The 13,370-nt window shown below is 38.6% G+C and overlaps 1 protein-coding gene across 15 annotated transcripts in view; it reads right to left on the bottom strand.

Annotated features, from left to right (window-relative positions):
- The window catches only part of DYM (dymeclin), a 344,551-nt gene that overhangs the window by 237,636 nt on the left and 93,545 nt on the right, over positions 1 to 13,370 (bottom strand). For all 15 annotated transcript variants that reach the window (XM_026006032.2, XM_026006027.2, XM_072734786.1 and 12 more), the window contains 2 exons: positions 1,826 to 1,951; positions 248 to 390 (listed from right to left, as the gene is read on the bottom strand). In XM_026006032.2, the coding sequence (XP_025861817.1) occupies positions 248 to 390; positions 1,826 to 1,951 (269 nt within the window). The remainder of the gene's footprint in view (positions 1 to 247; positions 391 to 1,825; positions 1,952 to 13,370) is intronic.

The following is a 13,370-nucleotide window of genomic DNA, read 5'->3' on the forward strand; positions in this document are numbered from 1 at the left end:
AAATGCATATTTACAAACATTATTCTTGAAAAATGGTGTCTTATGTGGAAACAAACTATTATTTGCAAACATTTCACAGCATCGATCACTGCACTAAATGGAAAAAATATTTTAAACTGCTTCCAGTATTTCACATTTAGCCAGTTGCACAGAGCCAGTAGTGGTGGCCAAGTGGACAGAATTTCTTATGACTAATTAGACAAGCTCTGTCTACATCAAAGAACTGACAAAATCTGATTAGACTTACTTGCTACTCCTGATGCGAGTCCATAGAGCAGTCCTCCTCCATCCGACTGCTGCGAGAGTACATGTGCTCCTGGAGGGGGTGGCTTTTCTTGTCTGATAAAGTTATACAATAAGGTTTTCACCAGTTTGCTGGTGTATGGAAGACTACATAAAAAGAAGAAAGAAGGTAATCAAACCCAAAGTTTTGGAAGTCCCTGATTTTGTATAATGATAAATACCAACTATATAATCTGTCAATATTAAAAGGCATTAGCACAATTCAAAGAAATGTAGCACTATCACATAAGAGTGGAGACTGGGCTTTGAGATCAGACTTGAGGCTTAATTCTGGCTTTCCTGTTTCTATGCCATAGTTGTTGGTCAAATCACCTCAACTCTTGAGCTCCGGTTACCTTACTGGTAATCTGTGTAACAGGTGAGATATTATAAATTCAGTTTATTACACAGTACTTGGTACTCAAGGGGAGATAATAACAAAGAATCAGTAGGGAAAAAGCAAGAATTAAAAAGCAATAATATAAAAGACTATACATTTTAAGTATGAAATTATTCAATTTATGCATGCATACTATATATGTATACATATATGTATGTACATAATTTTTTTTAATGTTAACGCTCTTTGCTTTTAAGCAATGGAGAGAAGAGAAGGGAGAGAATGCAGCTGGAAAGGGATATGTATCCACAAAGTAAAGTGATAAATCAGTTCCTGCAATCTAGAGAAAACTCTGAAATAGACTCCTGAGCCAAAGCTCAGGCACTTTCTCCATTACCGGTGATTTTCCAGTATGTGCCGACGAGCCTTACAGGATTCTGTGACTGTGCCACAGGTACCTCAAGGGGGCAGGAAGGCACAGCACAGATAACCAAGGCAGCAAGAAGGATGTGAAGAAGACAAGCTCCTCCCTGTCCTGGAGAATTTTAATCAAAGCTACTTTATTTGTATTTGTTTTATATTCTCAAGTTCTGTGAAGAGTGTGTCAGCAGAAGAGTGTGTGTGTGTGTGTGTGTGTCTACTCACAGCCCCCGGTTAGGAGACTGTAAGCTTCTGCTCAAGTGCAGAGGCCCCCATACACACACACACACACACACACACACACACACCCCTGGCACGTGCTAGCACACAATACATATTTGTGACTAAATGAAAGCAGAAGCAGTCAGCTAAGAGGCTGCTGGACACGTCCAAAAGCAGGGTAACTGGGTGGAGGTGTGGTAGTTTCAGCAGGACCAGGAAGAAGGGGGAAGAGTCAAAATAAGTTCAGTGGACAGACGTGACTGGATGAGTGCTTAGACGCAGAGAATGATGCAGAAGAAGGAGGAGGACTTCAAAGTTTCACTTCTACAAAGAAAACACTGGAAAAGGTAAAAAGCCAGGGGGATGAGAGGGGCAGAGAGGAGGGACAGTTTTAAAGAGGAAAGCAGAACTTGGCTCCTTCTGCATTGGGTTTGGAGTACAGACGGAGTCACAGAAGGAAACATCTAGCAGGACAGCTTGGAAAACAGTGAGGTTAGGGGACAAGACAAGAAATACAGATTTATACAATAAGTACGTAGAAAAATGTAAAAAGGAACATACCATCGACCTCGCATCAAATATTTGTGACTGATGCTCTGTCGCAAAACCTCCTTGTGGAAGAGTTGGCAAGAAAGAAAAACCACCATTGTTGATACAGCTTCAACTGAGATTTCATATGTAATATCTCTGGAGAAACAGGAAATAAACAGAATAATGATCCCTCTGAAAATCAGGATTGTTTTCTAAATAAACTGTACATTTAAAAACTCAATCAAAATATTCAACATGTTTCTAGGCTACATATACTAATGTGTTTAACATAAAAATTAAATCGAGCAAAAATATGAAACCCTTTCCCAGCCATTGGTTCTTGTACTTGGGTCAGGCTTCCCATTACTTTCCTATTTTCCAGTTCCCATCTCCTGCACAAAGACCAGTCTGTTAGTGTATAATGAAAATATACAATGAATACCAGCAGTGTTCTGCTTTGGAAGATTCACCCTAAAGCTCCATGTTCATCCCTGCTTAGTTATAACACAGAATGTTCAGATTGCCAAACTGAAGTCCCAGTGCAAGGGAGAAAACAATGCCTTTCCAAGGTGATAATCACTTTACAACGAGGACAATGGTATACCCTCCATCTCTACCTCTAGTGTCTGTTGCCTCAAGGCCAGGTCTGCATGTTCAGCAAAATATGGACAGGGAATACATATACCTGTTTTATTAATAAGCATTTTTCTTCCAAGGTCCCTAAACCCCTTCAGAAATAAATCTTAGATCAAATAAAAAGGAAACAAAGTTTTGGCTGAGCAGAAAGCACAAATAGGAATAAACGCATCAAGAAATCTCCAGTTTACTACAAAAGTTTAAAAATGATTATGACGGGAAACAGTAACAGATCACGAAAGTGGTAATCTCAGCAACACAGCAAAGAGAGTAACCGTTCCAAGAGAATATCAAAATATTTTGACAGAATCAAAATAGTCATGGAAAGCCAAAACAAACAAACAAACAAAAAAACCACTTAACACCTACTTAAATGAGGCTCATTAAACAAATTAAATGACTTGATTCTAGAACTGGGCAAGCGTAAATTCTACCAGATATTTTAAGAAGTTATTGCCGATAGGAATCTCTTTCAAAAACAAAGTATACAAACAAAAAGAAATAAAAGGCAGTCAAATTGGCAAAGAAGTCAAACTCTCCCTCTTCGCCGATGACTTGATACTGTACCTAGAAAACCCAAGACTCCACCCCAAGATTGCTAGAACTCATACAGCAGTTTGGTAGCGTGGCAGGATACAAAATCAATGCCCAGAAATCAATGGCATTTCTATTACCTAACAAGGAGACTGAAGAAAGAGAAATTAAGGAGTCAATCCCATTTACAATTGCACCCAAAAGCATAAGATACCTAGGAATAAACCTACCAAAGAGGTAAAGGATCTATACCCTAAAAACCACAGAACGCTTCTGAAATAAATTGAGGAAGACACAAAGAGATGGAAAAATATTCCATGCTCAGGAACTGGAAGAATTAATATTGTGAAAATGTCAATGCTACCCAGGGCAATTTACACATTTAATGCAATCCCTATCAAAATACCATGGACTTTCTTCATAGAGTTGGAACAAATCATCTTAAGATTTGTGTGGAATCAGAAAAGGCCCCAAATAGCCAGGGGAATATTAAAAAAGAAAACCAGGGGATCCCTGAGTGGCGCAGCGGTTTGGCGCCTGCCTTTGGCCCAGGGCGCGATCCTGGAGACCCGGGATCGAATCCCACGTCGGGCTCCCGGTGCATGGAGCCTGCTTCTCCCTCTGCCTATGTCTCTGCCTCTCTCTCTCTCTCTGTGACTATCATAAATAAATAAAAATTAAAAAAAAAAAAAAAAGAAAACCATAGCTGGGGGCATCACAATGCCAGATTTCAGGTTGTACTACAAAGCTGTGATCATCAAGACAGCGTGGTACTGGTACAAAAACAGACACGTAGATTAATGGAACAGAATAGAGGATCCAGAAGTGGACCCTCAACTATGGTCAACTAATATTCAACAAAGCAGGAAAGACTATCCACTGGAAAAGAGACAGTCTCTTCAATAAATGGTGCTGGGAAAATTGGACAGCCACAGGCAGAAGAATGAAACTAGACCATTCTCTTACACCAGACACAAAGAGAAACTCAAAATGGATGAAAGAACTAAATGTGAGACAAGATTCCGTCAAAATCCTAGAGGAGACCACAGGCAACACCCTTTTTGGACTTGGCCACAGCAACTTCTTGCAAGATCCATCTATGAAGGCAAAAGAAACAAAAGCAAAAATGAACTATTGGGACTTCATCAAGAGAAGAAGCTTCTGCACAGCAAAAGAAACAGTCAACAAAACTAAAAGACAACCTACAGAATGGGAGAAGATATTTGCAAATGACCTATCAGATAAAGGGCTAGTATCCAAGATCTATAATGAACTTATTAAACTCAACAGCAAAGAAACAAACAATCCAATCATGAAATGGGCAAAAGACACGAAGAGAAATCTCACAGAGGAAGACATGGACATGGCCAACATGCACATGAGAAAATGCTCCGCATCACTGGCCATCAGGGAAATACAAATCAAAACCATAATGAGATACCACCTCACACCAGTGAGAATGAGGAAAATTAACAAGGCAGGAAACCACAAATGTTGGAGAGGATGTGGAGAAAGGGGAACCCTCTTGCACTGTGGGTGGGAATGTGAACTGGTGCTGCCACTCTGGAAAACTGTGTCAAGGTTCCTCAAAGAGTTAAAAATAGATCTGCCCTACAACCCAGCAATTGCACTGCTGGGGATTTACCCCAAATGCAGTGATGCAGTGAAATGCTGGGACACCTACACCCCGATGTTTATAGCAGCAATGTCCGCAATAGCCAAATTGTGGAAGAAGCCTCGGTGTCCATCGAAAGATGAATGGATAAAGAAGATGTGGTCTATGTATACAATGGAATATTACTCAGCCATTAGAAATGACAAATACCCACTATTTGCTTCGACATGGAGGGACCTGGAGGGTATTGTGCTGAGTGAAATAAGTCAATCGGAAAAGGACAAACATTATATGGTCTCATTCATTTGGGGAATATAAAAATTAGTGAAAGGGAATAAAGGGAAAGGAGAGAAAATGAGTGAAAATATCAGCGAGGGTGACAAAACATGAGAGACCCTTAACTCTGGGAAATGAACAAGGGGTAGTGGAAGGGGAAGTGGGTGGGGGATTGGGGTGACTGGGTGATGGGCACTGAGGGGGGCACTTGGTGGGATGAGCACTGAGTGTTATGCTATATGTTGGCAAACTGAACTCCCAATTAAAAAAAAATTCAAAAATAAAAATAAATTTTAAAAAACAAAGTAAAAAAAATAATAAAAAAATAAAAAAACAAAGTATACAAAACACAAAAGGTCCATGCAATTGATGTTATTATGTAATGAATAAATCTCAGTTCTACTCAGAAATCTCTGCTTTAAAAGTATTACAGAACAATTCTCTCTCCTAAAATTTCCAAAATTAGTGTTGTAAATATTAACCACATAATATGCAATTCTTCTATTTGTTCTTATTCCTTGAACTGAATGAAAGACAAGCCTGACATGTCATGATTCATTAATTATTCATTAATGATGATCTGGCTGCTTAGAACCTGAAAGATTTTGCATCATAGTTAACATTTATTCATACAGTCCTTGCCTGTCTCAGGAATCTATATTCTATAGTCAATTGGCTAGATTTTTAGTTGGGTCAGGGCTTAAAGCCAAATCCTGAAGAACAAAAGATTTTGGTGCAGGGTAAAACCTATCTAAATAGGTGACCACCTCCAGGACATGTGATAATATGCCAGATAGTATGCCCCATATCAGAGACACATCCATCCACAAACAGATAAGGCTCCTGCCTTTATGGAGCTTACAATTTAGTGGAGAAAAGAGAAAAGAAGTAATTGCACCAAAATAACAATTAAGAGCAATTAATACCATGAAAGGATTATAGGGGATTCTGATTGTAAAGCTCTTCTAAAAAAGTGACATTAAGTTAAGCCCTAAAGCATGACTGTCAAATAGTTATTTGCAGGCGAGGTTTTTTAAAAAAAAAAAAATTGTTTATTTGAGACAGAGAGTGTATGCATGCATGCAAACGGGGCTCAATCTTACAACCCATGAGATCATGATCTAACCTGAAATCATGACTCGAGCCAAAATCAAAAGTCACTTAACTGACTGAGCCACTCATGTGTCCCAAGATGAATCTCTTTTTCACTAGAACACATGAGATCCTAACCTGGATCCTTTCATTTTTTAGTTATTTGTATTCCCAACTCAAGTACATAACAGACACTGAAACTCAATGGATAAATGGATAGGTAGAGGGATCTTTTCTTTTTTGTAAGTTATTTTTTTAAGAGAGAGAGAGAATCTTAAGCAGACTCCACACTGAGTGCGGAGCTCCAGACAGGGCTTGATCTCACGAACCTGAGATCATAACCTGAGCTGAAATCAAGAGTGGGATGCTTAAGTGACAGCCACCCAGGTGCCCCAAGACAGAGGGATCTTTGATTTTTATTGGAACTGACTGCCTGGGGCTCCCTGCATCAGCATAGTGTACAAAACATAAGTAAACTTGGAAGAGAAAAAAGAAAGAGATGTATTGAGGTCATGTAATACCTGATCATAATATAAAATAATACTCATTGCAACAAAAGCATAAAGGGAATTTCATAAAGGACCCACAATGCTGCTAATTGACTGAGAGGACATCTTCTATTCAATTTACTGACCAAAATCCAATCAGCAGTAAAACATGACCAAAGGACACACAGCATGATCTGAATGGAATGACTTAATACCATGAAAATAATAATTCTACACAAATTACTCTGAAAGTCAAGTCAGAAACTTTTCCAGGAATGTCCTAAAGTCAGTTTACACTTTTTATGGAAGAGTAAACATGGCCAAGTCAACCCTGAAAATAAAGAGTGAAGAGAGGGACGTTCAACTACCAGGTATCAAGCCATGCTATATGCAGCTTTAACAGTAAAAACAGCATAGTATTTGCACACACACAGAAAACAGGCAAATGAATGAAACCCACCTAAGAATCAAATGTATGGCCAACACCTGTGGTGTAGACAAACAACATACAACAAAGATGGATGGATCTGCAAATCAAAGAGGACAGAAGAGACTGTACAAAGATGGTGCTAGGACTGGCTCCTTTTACAAAGAAAATAGTGATGGGTCCCTATCTAACAACATATTCTTTTCTTTTTTTTTTTTTTTTTAAGAATTTATTTATCTATTCATGAGACAGAGAGAGAGAGGCAGAAACACAGGCAGAGGTAGAAGTGGGCTCCCCATGTGCGACTTAGTCCCCGGGACCACAACCCGAGCCAAAGGCAGACGCTCAACCACTGAGCCATCCAGGTGCCCCACAACAGACCTACTACAGATGAGTTAAAGACCTGGATATGAATGGTAAAACTAAAGTTAACACAGAAAACATACACTGATAAGTTTGGAACCAAGCAGAAGAAAGGACTTCTTTTTTTTTTTTTTTTTTTTGAAAGGACTTCTTAAATAAAAGCCTAAGAGTACAAACCATAAAGCCAAAAAATACACTTAATCACATCAAAATTAAGAATTATTGCTCAAAAAATGAAGCCTTGGACAAAATTAACAGGCAGATGATAGACTAGAAGAGCAAGAAACTCTAATCTAGAACTTAACAAACAACTCCTACAAATGGCCAAGAAAAAGGCAAGAACTGCACTAGAAAAAAAGAGCAAAATATATTAAGAGTTTAAAACACTGTGATACCCTTTGTGCCCTGGAAAATATAATGTACTGCCAGGCATATGGTGATAGATAAACCCTTAAATACTACTGATGGGATTATTAACCACAGCAGTCATCTTCAGAGAGCTCCCTAGGACCCAACATATTCACAGAAACCATCTGAGGACTGTGGTAGGCAAACTCTAAAATGACCCCCAATAATCCCGGCTTCATATTACTCATATGCCCTTGTATGCTGCCTCCCCTCAACTGCAGGCTGAATCTAGTAACTCGCTTCTAACACAGTAAAAGTGAGAGGATGGCACTCTCAAGTGGAAGTAAATTTACAAAATGACTATGGCTTGTGTTAGGCACCCTCTCTCAAGTTTGTTTTGTTCTGTTTTGTTTTTGCTTTCTCTGGGGGAGCCAGTTACCTTGTTGTGAGCTGACATATGGAGAAGTCCACCTGGCAAAGAACTAAGGGAGGTCTCTAGTCAACAGCTAAAGCTGAGGGCTTCAGTCCCAATATCCCTAGAGGAACTGAATGCTGACAATAGCAAGTGAGAAATCTAGAAAGCAGATCCTCTCCTCCGAGCTGAGGCTGCGGATGAGACCATAGCCCCAGCAAGAAGCTCAATTACAACCTTAAGAGATATTGAAGTCAGAGGCACCATGCCAGCTGTACCTGCACGCCTGATCCTAACAAACTGGGAGGGAACCTAGTTTAAAAAATTTTTTTAAATGCATATTCATATAACATTTAGTTGAGCATTAAATTAAATGCACAAACACACTTAAAATGACTGTTTACGGGATAGAAGGGGACCAAGGAATGGGAAAATAGGGATAAGTGAATGGATTAACACCAAATGCTGGGAAGAATGAGCCTTACATGAACCAGTGATGATAATGACCCTTGAACTAAAGAATGTGATCGACTCGATCCTATGCTTGATGTGTTCAAAATCAGGGACAGTAGGATGGAGGGGAGCATCAGAAGCTGGAGGATGTACTGAAGTGGGGAAATACTTTGACTAATCCAGGAAACAAAGTATATGCAATAAATTGTCTCACTAGAACATTATGAGGACCTCAATGAAAACAATGACAACAGGAATGGAAAACAGCAATCTGACTTGAATAACATGGAACAAAATAAAACTAATGGCACTCAGGGACAGACTGGATGCTTAATGTGGGCAAGAGAAACTAAGACTGGGGCGCCTGAGCAGCTCAGTCAAGAGTCTGCCTTCGGCTCAGGTCATGATTTCAGGGTCCTGGGATTGAGCCCCATGTTGGCTACCTGCTAAGCAGGGAGCCTGCCTCTCCCTCTCCCTCTTCCCTTTCCCCTACTTGGATGCTTTTTCTCTCTCATTCTCTCTCAAATAAATAGATAAAATCTTAAAAAGAGAGAGAGAGAAAAGAAAGAAAGACTAAGACTGATGAAAAAAGACAGGTTTTTAGATTTAGAACTCAAAGACAGTGATAGCAACCTAAATAAAGAACACTGGGTACAATCACTTTACATGTATTTATACATACTAAAGATGTTCCCTTCTTTATCTAGTTCTCCAAATTTCTTTTTCCCATGAATGGATATTGAATTTGGTCAAAAGCTTTTTCCACACTTACTGACACACTCATATGGCTTTTCTAATTTATTCTGTCATTGTGGCATATTACAAATGATTATAATATGCCAAATGATTGATTTCCAAGTGTTAACCATATCACGTTCTTCAGGTATGCCATATTTGATTACAATGTACATAACACAATGCTGAACAAAGACAATGGAACATTATGTACTATATGAATGAATATACAGACGCTAACAGGCAAAAAAAAAAAATCAAAAAAGCAATCCTGAGAGATGAGATTACAGGTAACTATTTTTATTACTTTAAAATTTTTAAATGGGAAGTGCATGAAGAAAATAAGTGGGAGAAACATTTGCTCCAAACTAATTGTCTCTACTGGGAAATGTCCTGGGGAAAAAATATTATAAGTGATAGTCTGAGGATAATATCTAACCACATTTGACAACAGTCTTCTTAATGCTGCTTCTCTCTCACATCACTATAAACAATCAAAGTAACAGAGACTGCAACTAGGGAAAAACAATCTAACAAAGTCTCAGTTCTTGTGAACTGCAACAACAAACTAACAGAGACTGGATGGTTTATAAACAAAAGAAATCTATTCTCACAGTTCTGAAGGCTAGAAAGTCCAAGATTAAGGCTCCTGCAGATTCAGTGCCTGATGAGAGCTAGCTTTCTGGTTTACAGACAGCATCTTTTTTCTGTTATCACATGGTAGAAGAGGGGCAAAGGACCTTTCTTGGGTATCTCCTACAAGGGCACTAATCCCATTCATGAGTGCTTTGTCCTCATGACCTAACCATCCCCTCAAATGTCATCACCTTGGAGGTTAGGTTTCAACATATGAATTTTGGAAGGACACAAAAAGAAGGTGGAAGTCTCAGGTCAAGAAGGAGAGCAAATTCACCCTTCCTCCACCTTTGTATTCTATTTATGCCCTCGACAGATTGGATGATCCCAGCACTGGTATGATCTTATTGACAAAGTCTACCAATTCAGATACTAATTGCTTCCAGAAACACACTCATGGACACACCCAGAAATAATGAAATAATTTTGACCTCTGGGCACCCCTCAGCTCAGTCAAGCTGTCACACAAAATTAACTATCACATTTGCCAATCAAAGATGTTAAGTTAAACTTTTGAAAATTGGCAGAGTGCACAAATTCACAGATTCAATCTCATTAAAAGCATTTAGTTATTAAAAGCATTTAAACACTATTTGAAAGATTTTACACCTAGAAATGTTCCTACATGAGACATAAACAGCATTCTAACACAGACACCTCTAATTTGTAATAACCATAGAAAGCAAATACACATTTCAGTAAAAACTCTTTACTCAATATAAAGTTTAGTGACATAGCACACACAGTATTTGCTATTCTTATTTACAAAATAGCTTATAAGTATGAGGCAAAAACCAAGATATCCATTCCCATGTCAACATACCATTTAATATGAATAAAAATAGAAGACTTAGAGAAACAAAAAGAATGCCTAAAAGAAGAGTATCTAGCATCTTTCTATGTCAGCACAGACTAAAAAGCAGTTTATTATAGTCACTGAGATTTGATAATGATTGAGAATATAATGATCTCTCTTAAGAGAAATATCTCCTCTTATGAGGAGATGAGCAGGCATTTCTTATTTGTAAATCATTGTTATACAAAAATGGACTTCATCAATATACTAAAAAGATAGTGATATTCATACACACTTGTTGGAACAACTGTATAGCTTTCTCAAAGAAAAAAAATACTTGAATTTATACCTCACACCTTACACTAAAAGAAATTCCAAATATATCAGAAGTTTAAGTCTTAAAGAAAAAAAAATCCTATGAGACAAGATGAAAAATTGTCTTATAACATGACATAAAGGCCTTTCCAACCATTTGTTCCAAATACTGAATATTTACCTACTATATGTCAGGCCTCCTGGAGCTTATATTCTAGAGGAGCAGAAAAATAAATATGCTGTATAATAATTTAAAAGGTTTTAAGTGCTATGAAGAAAACAATGCATAAAGGCTGGATAAGAAGTACCTAGTTAAGGTGTAAGGGAAAGGAGTAGTTAGGCTACACTGCTATGAAAGAAGCCCAAAATTATGTTTCAAACCAGACCAAGGCTCATTTCTCTGCCACCTAACTACAGGATAAAGCAGGATCTACTTAATAAGATCATACAGGGCCATGCTGGAAAGGCAGCTCTGTCACCCTTTGCTTGTGTTTCCAAACTTGTTCCAGTTTCTATTTCCCACCAGAGTGAAGGGAGAAAAATCACTTGAAGGCAAGTCATTTCTTTTTAAGTAATACAAAAGTTGTATACATCACTTCCTCTGGTACACCCATATCTAGATCTAGCTGGCAAGTAAATCTGACAAACATCATCTCTACCTAAACAGTCTCTGCCTAGCTAAATTCTAATAAAGAGGAGGAAAATGAATTTGGGGGACTACTGACAATCTATCATAGGTGTGTTACAATTTTATTTTTTTAAAGATTTTACTTATTTGAGAGAGAGAGCACAGCAGGGGGAAGAAGACGGAGAAGGAGACTCCCCACTGAGCAGGAAGTCCTATGCGGGACTCAGTCCCAGGACCCAGGGATCATGACCAGAGCCAAAGGCAGTCTTAACCTACTGAGCTACCCAGGTGCCCCTGTGTTACAATTTTAAATAAGATGACTCAATACAAAGTTGACATTTGAGGGCAGCCCAGGTGGCTTAGTGGTTTAGCGCCACCTTCAGCCCAGGGCGTGATCCTGGAGACCCAGGATCGAGTCCTATGTCGTGCTCTCTGCATGGAGCCTGCTTCTCCCTCTGCCTGTGTCTCTGCCGCCCAGCCCCCCTCTGTCTCTCATGAATAAATAAAATCTTTAAAAAAAAAAAGTTGACATTTGAACAAAGACTTGAAAAAAGTAAGCGGGCAACTGAAGAGTCTTCCAGGGAGAGGGATCAGCACACAAAAGGCCCTGAGCTAGGAACATGCCTCACATATTTAAGGAACACCAAACAAGCCAGTGGGGCTAGAATGAAAAGTGCAGAGGCAAGTAGTGAGAGAAAAGGCCAAAAAAGATAAACAATGAGTCTAAAAGTCCATCCAGAAGGCCTAAAAAGCTGTAAAAGACAGGTAAGTACAAATTCTTAAAAATAGCATTTAAAAATTCTTCTGGCAAAACAAAAGCATATTCTAAGCAAATAAGTAAAAAGGCAAATTTAGGAAAAATATATGCTTTAAATTCACGTCACAAGGGCTCATCTAATACAAAATGGGTCCTAGAAACAGATACAACAGAAGCTCCAATATGAAAATGAGGAAAGGATATGAGCAAAAACATGTTAACAACTCTAATGTCCAACAAGAGGGGAATGATTACATATAATTTGATACTGACCTACCACAGATCATAATGTAGTTTTTGGTTTTTTTAGAAGAATGAGAAAGGATGTACAAAATCAGATAGAACTCGTGCACGAGGCTCATAGAAATGTAAAATGATGAAGCTGCCGAGGAAAAGATGGGCAGTTACTTGGAAAGTTAAACACACAATTACCATATGACTAGCAATTTTACTCTTAAGATACAAGCCCAAGGGAACTGCAAACGTATGTCCACCCAAAATCTTGTACACGAATGCTCAGAGCATTATTCATGATGGCTAAAAAGCAGAAACAACCCAAATGTTTATCAACTTTTGAGTGGATAAACAAAATGTGGTGTATACATAAGACGGGATACTTCTGTCATGAAAAGGAATGAAGTAGGGGACTTGCTAAAATGAGGTGAACCTTAAACTCTTTATGCTAAGTGAAAGAAGTCAGACCTAAAAGACCACATAACCTAAGATTCCATTCATATGAAATGCCCCAAAAGGATAAACCCAGAGAGACAGAAAACAGACAGATTAGCAGTTACTACGGGCCGGCAGGCCGGGGAGAGTGAGAAATGAATAGTGGCTGCTAATGGGTACAGGGCTTCCCCACGGGGTGAAGAAGTTCTGGAATTGGACTGGAATGACAATTTCACAACTTTTGTGAATATACTAAAAACCACCTGATGATACACTTTGAAAGGGTAAATTTTGGGATATTTGAATATCCTCATAACAAAAATGAGAATGGTCTTTAAATGCTTGTGTACAGAGGCTGCCAGGATAGATTGCCGATGGAGAAAAGAAAGTTCTAG

The sequence above is a fragment of the Vulpes vulpes genome, chromosome 13 (assembly GCF_048418805.1).
Source record: "Vulpes vulpes isolate BD-2025 chromosome 13, VulVul3, whole genome shotgun sequence".
Lineage (NCBI taxonomy): Eukaryota > Metazoa > Chordata > Mammalia > Carnivora > Canidae > Vulpes > Vulpes vulpes.